The sequence below is a fragment of the Balearica regulorum genome, chromosome 18 (genome assembly GCF_011004875.1).
Source record: "Balearica regulorum gibbericeps isolate bBalReg1 chromosome 18, bBalReg1.pri, whole genome shotgun sequence".
NCBI lineage: Eukaryota > Metazoa > Chordata > Aves > Gruiformes > Gruidae > Balearica > Balearica regulorum.
Window position 1 is genome coordinate 12,150,941 of NC_046201.1, and position 21,663 is coordinate 12,172,603.

Consider the following 21,663-nt stretch of genomic DNA (forward strand, 5'->3'; position numbering starts at 1 on the left):
ATGTCTGGCTGATTGAAAGTGAGTGTTTCACTGATTTGAAAGTAAGTTTGAAAATAAATATTCCAAAGTACCTATATTGTCAAATCACTAAACAAGAAGTTTAAGAATAACCTTGCAATAAAATCTTAAACCAGTTAAATTTGTTTCTCCTTTAAGCACTCAGTCTGTGCCTAATTCCATTAGCCCTAAATGTGAATTTTCTTTTCCATGTTCAATGATTTTCAACATCCATTAAATCCTATTCGGTCACTGCTCTGTGTGTGTGTATGTATGTGTGTTTTTAAAAAAAAAAAAAAAAAGCAAACCACCCAAAAACCTCCAAACAAAACCAACAAACCCAAACCACAAAAAACTCCCCCCAAAAAAACCCCAAAGCCAAAACACATTCTTCACTGGATGGAGGAGACAATTAGTGGCTTTAGAAGTGAGGGGAAAAATGATAACCCCCTTTTGAAGGTGGTATCACTGCTACAGCCTTGGTAAAATGACTGTCAGAAAGAAGCAGAATATAAGAACCCTTAATCACCTGTGCACGGAGCTTATGTTTGGTTTTTTTTTCTGTTTGTGTGGTTTTTAGGGGGAGCTGGAGCGTCAGCTTCTTCAGGCGAATCCCATTCTGGAATCCTTCGGGAATGCAAAGACAGTGAAAAATGACAACTCCTCCCGCTTTGTGAGTTATTCCTTTTCTCTTTAGAGTCTGCAAATCTGGATTACTGTTTATGGAGCAATTCCCTTCTTAGGAATTTATCTGATTAGTTTCAGAAGCTTTCTTTGTTCTCTTTCCTCCACAAATTTAGATTCTCTTATGATGCTTTCTGCATTGTGTGGGGGTCACGGAAGATGCATCCTCACTGTCTTTTGGCAAAACTTGCATTAATTTTATCCAGTTTCTAACTTCAACCATCCTTGAATTGACACTAGCGTTCATAGTATAACAAATATAACAATGCTGTAGACCTAAACTGCGGCTTGCATGCCTAAATTACTGCTGAACTGCTGTAAAGCATGGAGTATGGCATCAACAGGGAATTTGGCTAAATATGTTGGCTCCTTGTCAATAGCTACGACTTGATTGATTGATTTAGAGACAACATCCTCAGTTTTTAAAAAAGCACAAAACTTGCATATAAAAACCTCTCTAAATTTCCATGCCCTTCTGACTGATTTACTGAAGGAAAGTCAAAATGACAGTATGACTTATTCAAGGTGTTGGGCACTCTCGTAGCTGGTCAGTGGTTTTGTTGGCTCAGTGCCTTCTCATCATGTATTCTTTTAGTGGTGGATAACCACTTCTAATGTGTTCCATTGTTTTAAAAATAGTGGTGGAGCTCGGGGTGAGCAGCTAGTTACCACTTCTTAAAACTTCCTTTCCTCTGAAGGGGAAAAATAGTGCCATCTCCTATTTCAGGGGAAAGATGTATAAGAGGTATTAAATCTTTTTTTCTTGTGAGAACATAACTAAAATTTATAGAACAAATGAAAGATTTCTTGGCTGCCTTGATGTTTCAACAGTTGCTTGGATTTATAATGTATGAACTCAGTTCTAGTGATAAGGACTCTGGAAAACTGTATGACTAAATCCCTTAGCCTTTTCAGTCAAGAAGGGAGAGCAGAGTACTGTAGAACTCTAACTTTTACAGCCACATTACTTACAATATTGCTTGATGCTTATATATGTTTGGTATAGGATTAATAATATCAACAGGTTTCACTGCGCAGTAATTCCACTTTGTTACACGTCTTGAATCCATCAAAGATTGTACTAATTTAATGAGAATACTTTTTTCCTAAAAGATGTTAGCATCTGGTTTGTATTATACAGAAATCTGCATTGCCATCATGAACATAATCACTCTGATGGCTCCAGCTCTATTTTTATAAAGGAGCAAGTATAATGCACTCCAGATGGTGTCATCTCAGGCAGAAAAAATAACCTTTAGTAACAACCATTGTAAAACCTGACTTAAAAAATATATATCCTCCCACAAAGTGAGAAGTGCTGTTGTTCAGCCCATACAGGCTTGACAGTCTTCACCACGCAGCATGAAGATGCCAGCCTGTTCCTTACTTGTTGATAATACCAGATAGGACTGAAATAAGGCTAGTGTCAAATTGATTTTTTTTTTTTTTTCCTTCTACCAAAGGCAGTGTTCTCTTGTGGTTCAGGAAATAAAGTCTCTAGATTGCAGTGGATAGAGTGGGCTTCCTGGGCTCATATTGCAGAATCGAATGCTCCCTTCTGATGTGGTTTTTGCAAAGCCGTGTACTAAGTGCTATAATGACAGTGTAAACAGAAGTCAGTTGTTAGATGACGACCACTACAGTCTCTAACTGATAAATTAAAGATTTCATAGCAAGATTTGTCAGTGTTAGCTAAAAAGATGTATTAAATATTTTGCTTTTAAGAAGATGAACTAGGTAAGTGACTCTCTAGTGTATACTTTGGTGATGACTGAACTTTGAAGCAGGGAGTGTCTGGGACCCCTCTTCTGATATGTCAGCTTGTTTAATGACTGCATTTCCTTCATCATTTTTGTTCATGGAACTGGTAACTTGACAGCAGAAATTAGATAACTCTTAAGGGTGAAACAGAGTAAAGTGGTTATATCAGAAAAAGCCACTGACTGGACCTTACGTAGTGCTTCGTGTTTGTTCTCATGTGTAACGCGGCAAGCTCAAGCTGTGTCATTTGAAAAAGGCTCCATGGTACCTGTTCTGGGTAAAAAGCTGTCAGCTGCCATTCTTGACATGCTGGTGCTGACACATGCGTGTTATATCTAGTCTGTTGGCTGAATTTCAGTAAAATGTCAGTTCATTCTTTGTGACAGTTATAAATATAGCTTTCTGGAATTGTTACTGAGCAAGAAGTATAAATGCTTCAGTTACAAGCTGAGCTTAGAGTGTTCTGTTTCTTCATACTTGGAAATCTGAGTTCAAGTGCTGGTCCCTGACAGGGCATGCTTGAAAACCAGCCTTCTTCCTTGCCATGGTCATTTTAGTACCACTGGCTTTCCAACCCAACTGCAGATTAAGCAGTAGAGAGTAGCCATTGAAGCAAATTTAAAATATTCCGCACGTTTTCTTTGACGTTTCTTGAGTTGAAGATATACAACCACAGTTACAGAGCAGTTGCTTTGCCCTGGGACTAAGTCAAGATGAGGCTGGTAGGTAGGTTGTCCCTTTCTCTGGAGTCATTGGTGTGGTTGAGGGGAGAAACTTGGTTACTCTTGGGCACAGTCTTTTTGACGTGAATGGACTGTATCAGGGAAGCTGAGAAGGGTCCTGGTAAGAAGTTCCAATAGCTCAAATGATTGCAGCATGGCAATATACTCCCCCAATATACTCTTACTAGGTTGGGCTTTTGCTAGAATTCATATATCCTACAAGCTTGTAGAGTATTTCATATGAAAATCAATACTACAGTCGCTGAGCCGAATGGATCTGCCAGAGAGGAATTCACTTTAACATACTAATAGCACTGACCAGTCAGACTTGAGATCAGTGAAGATTTGGATGCTGATTGTAAGAGTGCTTTCAGAAGGCCTCCGCAAAAGATATTAGTAAGTGGTTTTGTGCAGACACTATCAAAAGAAGCATTTAGACAGTTGTTAGCAGACTGCTGTGGTGCTCCCTGATCTCCGGAACCTGTTCATATGTGGACAGAGGACTCTAGAAATTGGATGCAACAAAAATGGAGAACCCAGTGTAGTCACCAGGTAGTTCTTCACATGTTTGCAACCGGGGCAATACCTAACAGCTTCATGGGCACAAACTTGAAATATGGTGCTGTTAAAAGTGGTGCAACTGCAAGCCAGAACTTGTTGTCCTGTTGGGAATGTTCATAGCCAAATGACAAATCAGATTGGGGAACTGATGTGGCTTAAAACTTGTATAATATATCTACTTGCAACCACTTTCTTTCCAAGAGCTGCTCTGTGCATGGAAAGTGTGCTCTTTATTTGGCCCTTTACGGAGAAAGGGAGATGTATGTGGAAGAAATGGGGTATATTGGCTCTCCCTTAGTCCTCTCTTTACCAACAGCTAGAGAAGAGAGGTCGTGCAGGTAGGAGCCATCCTGGTTTTGGAAATGGAAGAAGTGTGATGGGCTGGGCAGCACATGGAAATTTGGGATTGCTGCAGATAAAGCACCGTTAGGCACCAATCAGTTTACTATAGAAATATGTGCACTTAAAATCTCAGCATTGCTTTCAACCTTAGATGGCAAGTTTTGTCAATGTGAGAAACTAAGCTTTGCTTTCAGAAAGGTTTTTCATCAGTCTGGGTTACAAACATACCAAGAATACTCGTTCTCTAACCTTTAGAAAGTGCTTGTGTGCAACATAACATTTCGTTGAAATGATCGCTGAGCATGTTGAAGGGAAAAGATTTCATGTCCACTTGTGTGAAATGCTTGTTGTATGAATGCAAGTAGGATTATGTTTTTATATAGACAGCATTGTTGTCTTAATAAAAATTAGTAATTACAAAAAATCTTTTTTTTTTTTTTTTTGCAGGGCAAGTTCATTAGGATTAACTTTGATGTTACTGGTTATATTGTTGGGGCCAACATCGAGACATGTATCCTACTTAATGCCACATCACTGTAAAATGCAAGTTTCCCAATTGTTTTGCTTTTAACCCTAGAATTCACTGGAATGCAGTGAAAGGTTACCACATTTCTGCATTCCTTTGGCTACATCCATTTCTTCCTTTGTTTCAATATAGCTGATCAAATATCACAAAGTCAGCGTGCTTCCTCATGCTTAGAAATCGGATACTCCAACAAAATTTAGCACTCTGAAAATCCAGCAGATTTCAGACTAGCCTTAAGAACAGGGTGTGTTAAATAGGGAAATCATTTAAAGTGTGCTTGCTTTATGAACATCACAAGAAAAAACGCCTTCCTAATGAGAAGCTGAGCTACTGTATTGTGCCAAAAGCTTGGTTTTGCTCTCGTCAGCACTGCAGCAGCAGCTCCTGCCTGGAAGGAGGTGATGCTCTCTATAAAGTGATAGAGCTGGGAGTGCTGGGACACCTTCTCTTTTCTTAAGTTTTCTAGCTACCAGTGTAGGCTCAATAACATGAGACCTACTAGCAATGAATACTAAAGCCTAATTCAGTTACAGCTTTAGAGCTTGTTTTCATTTATGATTGCATAAGAACAAGTAAAAATACTTGCACTGAAAACCCTTCTCCAAAGTTGTTTTCTTTATACTAAAACTAATGTCTGTGTAACTTTTTTAGTTTATTTAGCCAGTTTTCTGGGGAAATAGCAATCGAGTGGGTCATAAAATTATGAAATTGGAAGTCTTAGTAAACAAAATCATGTGAGTATTAATTATAAACAACACTGCAGTTAAGCTTTCATTCTGTTGCTATGAGTTAAACTGCTTAATTTTAGAGTGCATTGAATATTTGGAACTGTCACAAAATACAATTTCCCAGTAAGGCTGGGAAAGATCTATAGTTATTCAAAACATGCTTTAATGATAAACGATTTTTTTCATTCAGCACAGCACAGGAATGAAGGCAGTTTTTGTTTTTTTAAGAAAGTTCAGATGAATTGTTTTGACTAGAGCTTTGTGAAGACAGGAGAACTTAACTCTTGGAGAATTTTCTTCATCAGAAGAACTCATCCTTGCTCATAACCTATGTCACTTCAAATTCCTGCCCCATGTTTGTTTTACAATATGGGATATCAAGAAATAAAAACTTAAATAACATCACCGCTTATGGCAGCTTATTAGACACTACCTGCTGCACAGATTGAATTTGGGAGCTGTTTAGAGGCAGTGCAGATTGTATGTAAAAATACACTTCAGATAAAGTACTTTTGAGTTCAGCAGCTGCTGGGTTTTTGGTATTAAGAGTTCAGCTATGACCTCAATAGAAGTGATTGAAAAAGAGTGGCCAGCTCCCCCTCTCACTTTGACTTCAGCTGATCCATTGCAGACAATTGTCAGCTGCATGTAGGAGGGAAGTGCAGCCGACATCCAAGAAATCAGTTTGCTGAAATTAAATGTGGGCTTCTACCAGTCCTGAATGTTTAAATCTCTTATTTAAAGTTACTTAAAGTTAATAGTAATGACAAGACTATGTCCAATATGAAAGTTCTATTTATTCTTAAAGTAATTACATAGCCTTTGAAATTTTGTTTGCGTTGGATGTTTTTAACCAAAAATTGTCGAAGATCCTTGATGAATTATAATCAGACTTGTTGGAAAAGTCTCGCGCTGTTCGTCAGGCTAAAGATGAGCGGACATTTCATATCTTCTATCAACTACTAGCTGGAGCAGGAGAACACCTGAAGTGTAAGTTGAGAGTCTCATTTGGTAAACCTGTTGCTTCTGTGTTTGTTATTTCACTGTTAACACAGTCGTGTTTGAACTTGTCTTTGGTTTTGAAACAGAAAGATTTAAAAGAAGACTGAAAAGCCAGGCGGCTTTGTTTTGAAATAACCCCTGTGTTTTATCAAGTATGCTGTCAAGCAACTGCACCTACATGACATAGTCCATTTTGAGCAGTCTCTGACTGGGAATCACTGGATTGTAACTGTGGTGCTGATAAATAACAAAGCTGGTCAGCAGCGACAGCCCTATCTGTTCTGGACCTTGCCTTTGCACTGGGTAGAAAAGGAGTTCTTTTACCAAAACATGATGAAACTCCGTGGCTTTCTTCAGCTGTTGCAGTACTGTCTTGGTTATCTTCTACTCTTTCTTTTCCCTTGGTAACTGAGAATTTCTGTTAGGTTGTGATAAGTGAAACTATATGAAGGTACAGACTTCAGAGAATTTATCCGCTCTTTTTCCTCCTGTATTAGATAATGCTGTGTTTAGAATCCTTGATGTGGTTATCATCAATACCGAACTCCACTTCTGCCTGTGTCTGTTACCTTCAGTAGAGATACTTCTTTTAGGATATTCCAAATAGGGATTTGAGATTGGGTCATGTTCTGTTTACAGGCTTAATGCATTAAAGAGCTAATGTAGGTTGCTACAGATAGAGATTCTGGGAATCTGGCTTCAGCTTCTAAGGTACACTCATATTTTTAGAGTTTCGGAAGCTGGTATAACGGCTTGTAGCCCTATTTGTGGAACTGATTTTGTAAAGTGTAGTTTGTGCATTTAGTGAGAATAGGTGGGTGTGAACAGCATTTCTTCAGCTTATTTTTCTGTCTCTTTTGTCTTCCCCCCCATACAGCTGACTTGCTGCTTGAAGGATTTAACAATTACAGATTTTTATCTAATGGCTACATCCCCATTCCTGGGCAACAAGACAAGGATAACTTTCAGGAGACTATGGAAGCCATGCATATCATGGGATTTTCACATGATGAGATCTTGTGTAAGTTATTGAACCTTTTGGATTTTTAAAGTGTACTTTTTGTCTCTTCCACGCACACTTGCTAATTTAATGTCACCAAACTTAATGTTGCTTCAGTGTCTTGACAGCCTGCGGCAAACATGAGCTGGAGTTAAATTAAAGCCATTTGCCCCAAAACGTACAAAGTACAAACTTTATTTCCTTTCTGAACTCATATTTTGAATTTGGAAGGAAAATGACACAAGTAACAGAAGAAAAATGTGTTACGCTGAGCCCTCTTTAATTAAAACTGTTGCATATGTCTTTTGGTAACACAGCAATGCTGAAAGTGGTATCTTCCGTGCTACAATTTGGAAATATTTCCTTTAAGAAGGAGAGAAATACTGATCAAGCTTCTATGCCAGAGAATACTGGTAAGTCGATCACATTTCCACGGCTTCTTTTAACTTGGGCTGTAGTAGTCTTCCTGGTATTTGATTATTGTGTATCTGTAAAAGTATGGAGCAGTCTTCTCGCTTCCCTGATAGCGTTCTGTGCCAAGAAGAGGCCATGACTGTTGTGGTAGTAGCCAATGGGCAATTATTAAAACTCTCCTCTTCCATTCTCATAATGCAGACGAATTTGAGTATCACAGAATTTATGCTGTTTGCATTGCTTCTAAACTTTGAACAAGTATTTCAGTTATAGTCTTGTTTATTGCTACCTACAAAGACTTAAGCACTAGGAAAAAGCGCATGCTTAAATCAGTTTGTTTTCTTTGGTTCTTGACAGCAGTTTTCTTGCCAACGATAAGAGCCCTGGAGCCAAGCACAACTTCCATAGTGAAATGGCTGAACATAAGAATGGTGTATTTAGAAAAATCTCTGATTTCTGAAGTGACATGGCAGTGTAGCTACAATTTAATTAATCAGTTAGTACCTGCAGTGCAGTCAGCATTTTGAGGAGTATATTTTTTCACAGAAAAAGATATCTGCTGAAGCAAATCTCAGGTTTTCAATTTGGTACTTCAGTACCAGCCTTGAAATGCTCTCATGGAAACTCAGCTTTGAGAACTGACTTCAGTGGAAAGGGCAGTGAGAACCATTGTTCACAGGACCTGCTGCACGTGCACAACTCAAATTCTTGTCTGTGTCTTGTTCCGTAATTGCCCTAAATTGCTGTGAGGAGTTGAGTTTTGCAGTGAGGAAAAAAGGTTGGGTTAGGGATTAGTGTTTTGGGCTTTTAGTGCCAGCTTAGGCAACTCAGCTGAGTCCTTGTCCATTTAGAAGTGTGATGTAGGAAGATACAGATGCTTCTTACTTCTTGACTACCTTGACTTTTGTTGTATTACCATTTTTTGGACATAACATTCTGAGTTATAATATTGGATATAAATATATTGATGCTATTTGATATTTAATACTGGATAGAAAATTCTGAATTATAAAGTGAAAATGTTGAAAAGCTCAGATCATAGTTAAAGCATGTTTCTCTTGTATTTAAAACTTAGTTCATTTGGTTATGTGGTCTTTGTTATCGTGTCTTTCCGAAGACACTGAGTGAAACTACCTCTCCCTTTTTGTCATCTGTATCGTCACATGTGACTAAAGGCTTTCCCTAGTGTACTCCAGAGAAATAAGTGTGTCTTGATAACGATTCATCTCACCGAGGCCTGTGTCTGCAGCAGGTCAGGTTAGTGTCCCCGTAGGTGGGAAGGAATTTGTGTGGGTAGTGGAGATGTGAACCTATTCAAAGAATATGGAAAGCAAATTCTACCCTATAGATAACAAATATAGATAAACAAATATTGGTTTCAAGTATAGATGCAAGAAATGGCAAGGAAGAGAGGGAGAAGCTGTTTTTGGAGAACCATCTTATGCTTACCAGACTGGAAAGGAGCCTTTTTGCTGAAAAGGCAGAGGTTCATAAGTAACCTCCTAAGGTTCAAATGTGCTATGAGCTTTCCAGTATCTTTACTTTATACTAATTCAGAATTTTATATCCAAAACCCAATAGGAATAAAACACAAGTCAGAATAGTCGGGACTTTTCTACAATTGTACCTTTTTAAATGGACCTTCCTCAGTTAGAAAGAAACAAGATGAATTACGCTTGTTTTTAAGTGGAAGATAAATCAAGCTGAAATCAGTCCTACCCTTAGAAGTGATAGAACTTTGACCTGAAAATGGTTTCATTTCCTTCAGTCAAACCTCTGAAATGCTGGCTACAACCTCCTTCAGTGTCTGAACAGGATGTGATTTTTAGTGTTACCTCTGCTATGGTTTGTTGTTACCTAAGCTATGGCATACTGGAAAGGTAGGGACAATAAATTCCATGTCACAGGTTTGTGAAAGAGGACCTGAGTGTAGTGTTTGGAGCACTGTGTGGGGGAAATCCCTCCTTCCTTAAAAACTGTAATGTCCTGTATGCAGTATCCATTATGCCACAGCACCAAGCTGATGCTTATGGCTACTTAATATTTTCAAGTGCTTGTTTTTTTGGTTTTGGGGTTTTTTAAAAGGTCCTGACAGCACTTCCTACTTGACACCTAAGGTTGTAAGTTTTATCTGATGTGCTGATGTGTATTTTTATACTCAAAGCACAGAAATGCTCCTGCTAAAGTGAAAGGAGTCCTCAATTTGTGATACTACTTCAAATTCACTTATTAAATTGTGTGTTGATTCATGAACCCTTCTACAGCCAGATAGAGAATCTCAACGTTAAGAGCAAGTACTAGTGTTTTTAATACCAGCAAAAAAAAAACGTAGAGGAAGCTCTTATATATTGGCATTAAAATCTATTTTCCAGTGCTGATTTATAAAAATAGCTTTTTTCATTTTGACAGCAAAACTACGAGCTGTCAGATTACAAAGATAAGGGGTTAAAATACTGGATAGTGTGGAGGGCTTCCTGCTGAAGGGCAACATTTACCCAGACTTAAAAATACCTTTAGTGTCACTTTCATTTTTAGAAGTATGGAATCATAAACACCTACTGGGAAATTTATTTAGAAAAAGGTATTCATGCAGCAAGAATATGTAATGATGGTGTGGGTAACAGTGGGTAACGTGTTATTTGAAATAACAAACATGACACCAGGACAGTTCACGCTGTCTAAAAGTGTGCTGCTGCTTGTGGTGGTGTTCTGTGTAAAATATTACAAACCCATGTTTTAAATAGGTTAAGCAACGTATTTTGATATAGTCTGTAATAGAAGCATTACACTGGCATACCTGCCTAAATTACAACAGGTTTTAAGCAACCTTTAGTGTCATGGAGTTGATGCGGGATGTCCTCGTATTGTGCTTTTTTGTTCTGGAGATGAGAAAATGAATGTTCCCTATTAAAGTAACAAAAGGAATGTTTGTAGGTAGGCTACAGGCTGTTACCTGACCTCTCTGCAATGTCATGAAATCCAGTGTTTCCGCCCTCCCCTAGGCAAATTCTCTGTGTACTTCTGTAGAGACTTCCATCACCCTTTAAGATGGAAGCCCTGCAGTTGCAGGCTGCATGGTTGGGTAGGTCTGTCCGCCGGACAGAAGTCATCTCCTTACCTGCTATTTCAAACGGCAGTTCAATGTTTAAGCTGGCCCATGATGGCCTTTGTCAGTAGCTGGTTTCACCGCTGTTGCTACCTGCTGTGGAGGGTGGAGAACTGAAGCGGTTCCATTTATGGCTTTGCTCTCCAGTCGCACAGAAACTCTGCCATCTGCTGGGAATGAACGTGATGGAGTTCACCCGGGCCATACTGACACCACGCATCAAGGTTGGCAGAGACTACGTTCAGAAAGCCCAGACCAAAGAACAAGTAAGTTTTGGTGCTTTGAAGATGAAGTGCAACTGTACCTCATCTTGATTAGCTGGTAATAAAGTGGAATTGTGTAGTACCACCAACTTTGTTTAAACTTAAACTGTCTTTATTAAATGTTCTTATATGGTAAAAATCAGTGGTAGAATAGCAGAAACCTTTCCCTTTCCTTGACCTCCTGCTGGTTTCATTCTTTAATGTCATTGTTGTATCTATCAAACACACAAAGAGCTTTTTGGGTTTTTTATGGAATAGTTTAAAAACAGATTTTTCATAACACTAATCAAACCACATACTGTTTCTACTGCTTGTTTTCATTCCTCACTGGCATTAATGCCATTAAAGTTATTCTATTACTTAGTTATTTGTGATAACATCCATGCCTGTGTTCTTTTGATGACTTCTCCAGGGTAAATAAATTTTCCTGTTTGGATTTTCAGGCAGACTTTGCAGTGGAAGCCTTGGCAAAGGCCACCTATGAACGCCTCTTCCGCTGGCTTGTTCACCGCATTAATAAAGCTTTGGACAGGACCAAACGACAGGGAGCATCTTTTATTGGAATTCTGGATATCGCTGGATTTGAAATCTTCGAGGTACTTCAGAACATGGCTAATCAGATTTATTTTTTTTCTCTATTCATATGCATTCAGGACTAAGTGCAAGAGCCACATAATGCATGTTCCAAGGCTGCAGGAGGGTTTTGTTTTGTAGCATGTAAATGCTTTGACAACCCTAAATTACAGTGCCAGAAGTCATATTTTAATCTAAATTATTCTTTTATATGAGATGTTTTTTCCTACTGTATGTTATTTAATTTTCTGTAACAGAACATAAGAGATTTGCATAATGCATTTTCCAATTTTCTTTACAATATATTTGAGTGTTGCAGAGTTCTGGGAAATTGCCTTGTAAGGTCAAATTTTTGACTTCCAGATATGTGATAACTCCTGTCACTGAATTATTCTTCCTTACTGTCACTTCTGTAGCTGAACTCCTTCGAGCAACTCTGCATCAACTACACCAATGAGAAGCTTCAACAGTTATTCAACCACACAATGTTTATCCTGGAGCAAGAGGAGTACCAACGGGAGGGTATAGAGTGGAATTTCATTGACTTTGGACTGGATCTGCAGCCTTGCATTGACTTAATCGAAAGACCCGTAAGTTTGTGCGGTAATAATGCTCTGAGAAGAAGAGGTTCCATTTATGGGTTTGTCTTTTACTGCCTGCAAATTGTAGGACTGTACAAAGATTTCTTGCAGAGCTGTCACAAACTGAATTAACTTGAAGACTAAAATCCATAGTCTAAAATACCACGTCAAAGGATTTATCCTTACAGGATTTTGCCCTGATGTTAGGGTAGAACACTGAGCTAAAGATATTAAGCTACTATTTTTACACTTTTTTCCCCCCAAGTACTAATGAAGTTTTTAGTCCTGTCATGTTTGAATAATTCCAATCCATTCTAGGAGCTTTAGAGTGGTGGCTCAGTTAGCAAGCTTTTCAGGACTTACAGTAAACTTGTTTTTTCATTTGAGATCAATAGCAAAATTTCTGAAACTTCATTTCCCCATAAACCTGCCTTGCAAATAGGAAAGCAGTATCTTAAAGGTGGCTTTAATCATTGTGCTCTTTAACATATTCTTCTGGTTGCTCAGCTGAAGAGAGCTTCAAAGGGCAGGAGGAGCAGTTGAGGGTGGGAAGGGGGAGAACAAAGATCATCATTCCTGGAAGTTATCGTTCTTCAGACCTCAGAACTATGCTGTCAAAATAATTTTATGACCTTTTAAATTAAACCCAGGGCATTGCAGTTCCTACTCTATTTCTGTGTGTGTATTCTGGAATACGTGTAAAATGCCAACGATGCTGTGCATCCTGAAGAGCAGAAAAGCCCATGAGCCACACTGGTGTTTTTCTTTAGAGAAGGAAAAGGGAAATCTTGTTTCAGTTATCAAAGGTTTGCACTTTGTGTGTGGAACTTCAGAAAGTTCTGCCTCCTTGGAAGGTAAAATCTTTGCAAAAAAGCCTGTGCGGGTAAGTGCCGATGCTTTCAGTTTGCAGCTGTTGAGATGAATATCCTAAAATACATCAAATTATTTTAATGTTTTTTAAAGCCAACATCAGTACCTTCATAACTGTTCTGTAAATGTGATGCCATGTAGTAGGCACATAGAAACATCTCTCTTCAAATGTGTAAACTTCACATTCACTAGAAACTTCTGAAGTCTAAATTACTGCAAACTCTCTTTTTTTCCATTGCTTCCTGTGTACATCAGTCTGTTTTCCCTAAAGAAAATGATCCTGTCAAACAATTCTGCAGCTGCAAAATACAGACGTTGCTTGTTCCCTACTTCATTTTAAGAATAAACAAACCTTCAAATGGAGTGCTTAAGTTGTATGGGAAGAGCAGGAATATGTAAAACTGTGCTGGCTGCTCAAGTTAAGCCTGCTGAAGCTCTTTGGATGCTGCTACTGGATGTCAACACAGGGCTTGGCAAGGGGAGGCTCGGTGGCTGCCACAGCAGTATCGAGTGGCTGGGAGGGATAATTGTCTTTGGTTTAGCCCCCAGTAAAGCGTGACATTAACTACTATGGAGACGCGGGTGAGCTGCTGTGTACGTACATGTTGCAGAAATGTTTGGAAGGTAACTCTGGAGGTCATCTATTCCAATCTCTGCTCAAAGCAAGGCTCTCGTCAGCACTAGATCAGGTCACTCGTGTCTGGCTCCAGATACGTTGGAATGAAGTTGCTTGAACCAGTCATAATGTCGTTCATTGAACTGAACTCCCTACAGCTTGTTTTAGTTTAAATCAAATTTGATTCAGTTTAGACAGCTTCTTACTGAGGCATCCAATGACGTGTTTTAAATATTAAAGCTAAAAAAACAAATTAAATATTAACACAGATTAAATCCAACTGGATTTCAGGCGAATCCTCCTGGTGTGTTAGCATTACTGGATGAAGAATGCTGGTTCCCTAAAGCTACTGACAAGACGTTTGTGGAAAAATTGGTCCAAGAGCAAGGAACCCACTCCAAGTTCCAAAAGCCAAGACAGCTAAAGGACAAAGCAGACTTCTGCATTATTCACTACGCAGGGAAGGTAAGGCTTAAATGTTAAATACTTGGTTAGAAATGTTGGTTTTGGGAAAGTACTAGGTGATATACCTACCAAATTTAGAGATACTTGTGCAGGAGGGTGACTTTGTTTCATTTTCTTGAACATATTCAGGAGAGTTCTGATGGAACTCTTGTTACCAAATAGAACTGAAAAATAGAAACTAATATTAAATTAAGCAAATATTTCAGTTTAACTTTATTGTCAGGCCTTACAGGTGAGTTTTTTCAGGACTTGTATTGAAAGGAATCTCTTCTGAATATCTGTTTCCAAGTTGATAGTAGTGCTTGAAGTAGGGCTGTGTCAGTACCCTCTTCACTTTTATCTTTTCAGTTCACATAAGATTTTCTGTATATCCCGTTTCATAGGTAAGCTGATACCTTTTTTGTTTTTACTAGTAGATCAATCTTTATTCTCCTGTTGAGGGACAGAGCTCAGCTGTGATGTGAGCTGGTCAAGGAAATAACTGTGCCGTTCTTGTCAGCATTTAGTGAAACCTTCATCATCACCAGGTCTAGTCCATAGGGCCATGCTATGTAATGAGTTTCATAAATAGCTAAAACTTAATCCTAGTACCAGTTTTTGTCTGATATTTAGAAGAAACTGTGCAAATGACTGAGCCATCCTTTAATTTTCATTTAAAGTACTAATGGCTTGCTGCTATCTATTCTTTGATGTCAGTGGTGCAAACTAGATAGTTGTAGCAAAAAATGGAAATAAATTACACATTTTAGTGTACGAATATTTAAAACAGAAACTTAGAAATAATGATTGCTGTTACTGCAGTTAATAGTAGATTAGTTGTGAAACAAAAGGTTACCTTTAGGTAATCAAAGTGAAGTAAAACAGCTTGGTACTGACCACTGGAAGGTAATTGTTCTGAAGAATGTGTTACTTCTGCCAAGCCGAGTGGGCATTTCTAGGATGCTGGCGCTGCATTGCATATCTTCCTCTGACAGAAAGCACTTTCAGTCTTCTGTTGGAATCTGTATTTCCTTCAAAACTAGAATCAATTGTAAAACAGCTTTTAGTGCAAGAAGTGCTAAGATGATGGTTTGATTTGATTTTGGATGCTGGAAGCATTTAAATGTGTCTTTCCTTCTGAAGCCCTTGTTTAAAACAAAAACAAACCCTTGCCATTTGTTTGAAGCAAAAGCATGCTAGGTCTACACGGAGGTCTTGCTGGACTTAGGGTATTTTAGGGCTCTCTTTTGGGTTGGGATGAAACTGTGCTGGGAGCATTGAGTTTTCAACTCCTGAGCTGTAGTTTAATTGATATAGAACCATGGAATTGGTTCTTTCAACATAAGAAATAATGCTTTGTTTTCTTTATAGAACAATGTGTAAGTATAACTGCTATAGTGAAATTAAAAACAATCATGTTGCAGCACATCCTTCATTTATTCTTTGGTAATTTAGATAAGTAATTAGGATCTATACTGGAGTTGTTTTTACACCTTCACAGTGAACAGTGAAGCTTTATTTTGGCAATAACACTAGGCTGAAAATGTATAGCAGCTATTAGTAAGTAAATTCATAAATTTTTAAGAAAACTCCCATTTACTGTTTCAAAAGAATGAAAAGGTGGTACTTTGAACTCTTCTAAGCAGGCACAACAAACTCATAGTAAGCAAACATCAAGAAGAGAATAGGAGGAAACCATCAGTATGGGATCTTGAAAGCTTTTTTTTTTTGATGCTGATAAATTTAAAACTAAAGCTAGTGGTCTATCTGATCATGTGCAACTTGGCTACTCTACAGGTAGACTACAAGGCAGATGAGTGGCTGATGAAGAACATGGACCCCCTGAATGACAATGTGGCTACACTCTTGCACCAGTCTTCAGACAAGTTTGTTGCAGAGCTTTGGAAAGATGGTAAGAGACCATGCTCTGAGTACACAAGTTGTTAATGACTTTTACCTTGCTGGATTAGTTTTTGGTTTTTGTGCCTGTTCCCTCCTCACCCTCCACCTCTACATTGTAAATATCTGCAGCGTTTTCTCTGTTTTGTGCTAAAAGTAGGAGGAGGAAGCTGGGTTGCACCTATGGTTCCTTGCACATGTGTCATTTCTGAGTAGCTGCTTCTCATGTTCATTATTTGAACTGATACTCACTTACTACTTGTTACCCTGTGTCAAAATTCATCTGTAGAATCTTGTCCAAAACTCTTAGTTTGAATTGCTGCAGTTAAGTCCTGAATGTCGGCAGCTGTAGTGGTACTTGCTGTTAATAAAATGTTGTCTTATGTGAGCACCAGCACAGTTGTTTCTTGTGCAATGGTGGGTCCTATCCTGGAAATCTGCATCTCCTAAAATAAAATTAATTGGCAGCCATACTAGCGCTTAGATATTGCATGTTAAAATCAAATGCGATATTTTCCTATTTTAACGGTACACTGCTATTTAGTCTACCTGCACATAAGCTTAAAGTATTTATCCACATTTTTACCAAAATATCCCACGAAACAGAAATAGCCAAATAAATACTTACAAGGACTTTTCTAGTCTAGTTTTTAACATCACCATATATTAATTAGAGTATATTTACATGCCATAGTATATAAATCTTGTAGTTTCTTATTCCAGGAGGAAATTAACCTTGTGATATAGATGATGCTGTAGGTTAATACTGAGTTTCCCTCTTATTCTCAGGAATGCTTACTTGGTTCAGCTACAGAGAGCAGTTTTAATGAATCTATAAAGAACTTTTTGATTGGGGATCTGCTCCTTTCCTTTTGAATACACGCACAGAAGCAAAAGTGTCTTGGTCCAAATATGCAAAAACTGTTTCCACAGATAATTGAAATGTGCATGAAAAATGTTTTGGCCTAATTGCTTTTGTAGCACAGTTAAGTCTGTTTGCAATTGATAAACCTGTTCTGTATACTAACCAAAGTGTCTTGTGTATCTGCTCTTCTGTCTTTCTGTTTTTGCTGTTTCTCTGCCTTAGAGATTCAGAATATTCAGAGAGCCTGTTTCTATGACAATATTACTGGTCTTCATGATCCACCAGGTGAATGGATATAAAACCAGTAGGCCTACTAAAGGCAGGGCTGTTGTATCTACAGGAAAACCATTTTTGCTCGTAGGCTTGCATGAACTTTTCATTTCATGCTAAACTTAGGTATACCTCCACAAGGCAAATGGTCTCCGAGTGCATACCTATTCAGTTGCTGCTGCATACATATAGCATCTATATTTTATGCATTGCATTTAAGCATTGCAGATAAAAAGGTTTGTTGCTTCCTAGTTCCATGTTGAGATGCAGAATTGCTTCTTAAGTGATAATTCTGGTAGCTCCAAGCATTTGAGAGAATGCATAAGCTTTGTAACATTATCAAGCTTCTTTCTGCAGTCCAACATTGACAAAACTCTGGAACATTTTAGAACATGAATGTGTTTGGGGTTTGTTTTTTTTTGGGAGGAGAACTGAAGAATGTAGTGAAGTATCGGAATGAGTGCTGCAGTTGTAGTGGGGGTAGTAAGTGAAATAAACTTCCTCCAGACTTGTGGGAATTGTTCGTTTATTTAAAATCCTCTTAATTTTAATATTTCCCTTTGTAGAAGCTGCACACTTTTTTTTTTGAGGCATTGGGAAATCAACAAATCCACTTATTTGGAAAGTTTTTTGAAGATGCTTTACATATCCAACCTCTTCCTCATCCTTCCTGTATTGTTCTCCCCAAGTTTAGAAATCCGTGTATGTGAAGGTTGTGCCTTGAGGCTTTGGTCTTTACTCGGGTTTATTTTCCACTAGTGGTGTCTGGTGGGTGCACGTTTCTAATATTTGCAAGCTGTTATGTTCATCCTCTGTAAGACTGATGCCCAGCAATCTATCCCATTTCTGGTTTAGAACTGAATTCTGCTTCAAAGTAAATATTTGGGATATGATCTTATGAACAACTTACCACCTACTTAATCTTCTAAATTTAATAAGCTGCTTAAATTCTTGTGTTCCGAACTGTGTGGAGAATCTGGGCGCTGCTCTATAATACATGCAAGACTTACAAGTGATTATTCAACTTTTTGCCCTGTATTTTTATGCTTTTCATTTTCCTGTTTTTATAGATCTTTGAAAACCAGTATTTCTCATGTATAAAACTAATGCTGGTAGCAAAGCATAATTCCCTCTGCTTTGCTTTGAACGAATTTGAAGATAATCTCACGAAATTTAAATTGTAGCCAAAATATAGTTGCTTGTTTCTGGCTGGCCAGCTTGGATTTCATGGAGAACCAATACATGTTGTGTGTTTGCGCAGTGCTAAGACGTGCCAGCTATAATTATCATAGAATCATAGAATTGTTTTGGTTGGAAAAGATATTTAAGATCATCAAGTCCAACCGTTATGAAGATGTTAAGCCACCTGTGTATTTTTTTTAGTGAGCTGTTTAAATAATTGTTGATGTGTATGTGGAGTCATGGTCATGTTTTTGGCCTAAAGGTTTTAATGATGGCAGTCAGACATCTAATTTGTGCTTCTGAAGAAGAAATCATAGAGATCCTTACCCCAAATGTTAAAAAAAAAAAAAAAAGGTCAAAGAAAAAAAATCTCTATTCTGATGCTTTATGGCAGCTCTGAAGTGCTTTGGTGTGCAGTCTTCCTGTTTTGAAATTTGTCTTTTGGCTAGGGAGATCATTGCAGTTGTATATAAAACTTTGGAAGAATTCTCCAAAATACCAGACTAGCAAAAGTCTGGCAGATGCTTTTTTCCCTCTTGTCACTGAAGTAACACTGTTTCCAACTGTTCTGTAAATAGTTATGCTTTCAAAACACTTTTGAATATTCAATGAAACTCAGATTTAATCTATATAATTACTGTAAGTGACTCTTCATTTTAAGCAAATATGCACAGATGTCTAATTCCAAATATTCAACCCAGAAATATTTTGCATTGTAAGAATTCAAATAATTGGCAGTTTCCAGGCAACTTTCTATCTCTTTAAAGTTGACTTAAAGAAAATGGCTTTACTGGTCATGTAGAACTGCAAGTAAAGAGCTGGATATTTTAGTCTGTACCTACTAAAGCTACACTATTCTGCTGTATAAGTTTGTGGCTTTTGGTTCCACTGCTTCTGCACAGCGTCCCTGGTACATGCTGACTGCCTTGCCTACTGATGGCATCTTCTGTCATTTGTTCCACAAAGCTTCTGCTGCTGCACTGTTGCTCCTCTTCCTGCCTATCTCTATACCTGGCAAATGTTAAAGTCCACTTAATTATTTTCTCTTGTCCTTCCCAGTGGATCGTATTGTGGGTCTGGATCAGGTCACTGGAATAACAGAGACAGCTTTTGGCTCTGCGTACAAGACCAAGAAGGGCATGTTTCGTACTGTTGGCCAACTGTACAAAGAATCTCTCACCAAACTGATGGCAACGCTCCGAAACACTAATCCCAATTTTGTTCGCTGCATCATTCCAAATCATGAAAAGAGGGTGTGTACTACAGACCTTTCCTCTAATTCCTTCTCTCTATTAGAGTCTTTACATGTATTTTAAGTTATGCACGCTGTCTGTGTCTTCCTTTTGAAATCAGAAGCCAGGTTTTGCAAAGTTTTTGCACTGGTCGAGTATCTTCTCAGTATCCCTGCCCATCCCCTTATTTAGAGAGTTGAGTTTGTAGAGGGTAGCCTGAAAAACTTAAACTACAGTTTTTCATGAATGCATATTAAAACTAAAAAATCATGTTTGTTTTGTTTGGCTAGGCTGGAAAATTGGATCCACATCTGGTTCTAGATCAGCTTCGCTGCAACGGTGTTTTGGAAGGAATAAGGATTTGTCGACAAGGTTTTCCAAACAGGATAGTGTTCCAGGAATTTAGACAGAGGTAACAGGGGGACCAATCTTTTGAGTTTTTATAAGATGAAATTCCATGTTAAATAATTGTAGATGCTCCCCCCAACCCAACTGGAAGAAAGTCCAAAGCCATTTGTGAGGTCTTGAAGTGGCTTGAACATGAAGCACTTAAATACTACATGTTTATTATAAAGACACCGGGGAAGGGGAAACCAATCTAAAATAGACTTCTAGAAAAACTTTCTTGAAATTTCTTAGCCATGCACTTGATGGCTGTAGCTTTATGGGTTTATAATAATGTAGCTGCTTGTTGAGTATAAAGGTGTTTTTTCATTTGACTTGAAGGTATGAGATCCTTACTCCCAATGCAATTCCAAAAGGTTTTATGGATGGTAAGCAAGCCTGTGAGCGTATGGTAAGTGTTAATACCTATATATTGTTAAAACACTGAAAAGTTGAAACAAAAGTTGTCCTTTCCTCAATGTAAAAAACAATGTGCTTGCCTGTCCATTTAGATCAGAGCGTTAGAGCTGGACCCCAACTTATACCGAATTGGACAGAGCAAGATCTTTTTCCGAGCTGGTGTCTTGGCACACTTAGAAGAAGAACGAGATCTGAAGATCACAGACATCATCATCTTCTTCCAGGCAGTCTGTAGAGGATACCTGGCCAGGAAGTATGCGTACTTTTGTGGTTTGATTTTTCTTGTGGACATCTTAAGTCTCTGTGATAGGCATTAAAACAGATGAATGTTTACCTAATAAAAAAATTTGTACCTTTGTTCCATAGCAATATCTCCTTTCCTTAATCTTCCCTTTGCGACACATGCAGCTGTTTACAGTACAGCTAGTGGCTGCAAAAAAGTCTCTCTTTCTGCTCCACTGGAAGTTCTTAAAGTTACTCTGGAAAGCTGCTTTTTTGAAATTAAAGGACAGTTCAGTGTCTAATCCATCCTGATTTTATCTTTTGAAGAAAAATGTCTGTTAAGAGTAAGAACAAATAGCACTTGTAATTATTGTTTTGAAAATGGTGCATCCAGCTCTTGCTCTGCTCCTGCATATCAGGAATGAATACACATAAATCAGTGTAGTCACTGGAATGTAAAAATAAGCCTATTTATGGTCTGCTAGTGTTTTAGGGTTGTGTAACCTAAAAATTAAGACCATGGTGAGATGCTCAGCTGTATTTAACATAAAATATTTTGCTCTTTCTGACTTCAGGGCCTTTGCAAAGAAACAACAGCAACTGAGTGCACTGAAAATCCTGCAGAGAAATTGCGCTGCATATTTAAAGCTTAGGCACTGGCAGTGGTGGAGAGTCTTCACAAAGGTTTGTTATATTCTGCCACTTTGACTTTTGTAAATAGGTGGATGCAGGTTCTTACTTGTTCATTTCAAATCTTTGCAGGTGAAGCCTCTTCTTCAGGTCACTCGTCAAGAAGAAGAACTTCAAGCCAAGGATGAGGAGCTAATGAAGGTGAAAGAAAAACAGACTAAAGTGGAGGCAGAACTTGAGGAAATGGAAAGGAAACATCAACAGGTTTGTGTCCAAGACTGGGTTTTGATACATAGAATGTACATCGCACTATATTGTGTGTGAGGGAGCCGTGCTGGGGAGACGCTTGTGAGCAAAAGCACTGTGAGT

At 38.2% G+C, this 21,663-nt stretch overlaps 1 protein-coding gene across 2 annotated transcripts in view; it reads left to right on the forward strand.

Annotated features, from left to right (window-relative positions):
- The window catches only part of MYH10 (myosin heavy chain 10), a 103,535-nt gene that overhangs the window by 58,784 nt on the left and 23,088 nt on the right, over positions 1–21,663 (forward strand). For both annotated transcript variants that reach the window (XM_075771053.1, XM_075771052.1), the window contains 16 exons: positions 578–670; positions 4,515–4,578; positions 6,213–6,311; positions 7,201–7,344; positions 7,641–7,736; positions 10,991–11,109; positions 11,550–11,702; positions 12,096–12,269; positions 14,038–14,211; positions 15,988–16,102; positions 19,466–19,659; positions 19,929–20,050; positions 20,365–20,434; positions 20,535–20,695; positions 21,240–21,348; positions 21,427–21,558. In XM_075771053.1, coding sequence (XP_075627168.1) covers positions 578–670; positions 4,515–4,578; positions 6,213–6,311; positions 7,201–7,344; positions 7,641–7,736; positions 10,991–11,109; positions 11,550–11,702; positions 12,096–12,269; positions 14,038–14,211; positions 15,988–16,102; positions 19,466–19,659; positions 19,929–20,050; positions 20,365–20,434; positions 20,535–20,695; positions 21,240–21,348; positions 21,427–21,558 — 2,019 coding nt within the window. The remainder of the gene's footprint in view (positions 1–577; positions 671–4,514; positions 4,579–6,212; positions 6,312–7,200; positions 7,345–7,640; positions 7,737–10,990; positions 11,110–11,549; positions 11,703–12,095; positions 12,270–14,037; positions 14,212–15,987; positions 16,103–19,465; positions 19,660–19,928; positions 20,051–20,364; positions 20,435–20,534; positions 20,696–21,239; positions 21,349–21,426; positions 21,559–21,663) is intronic.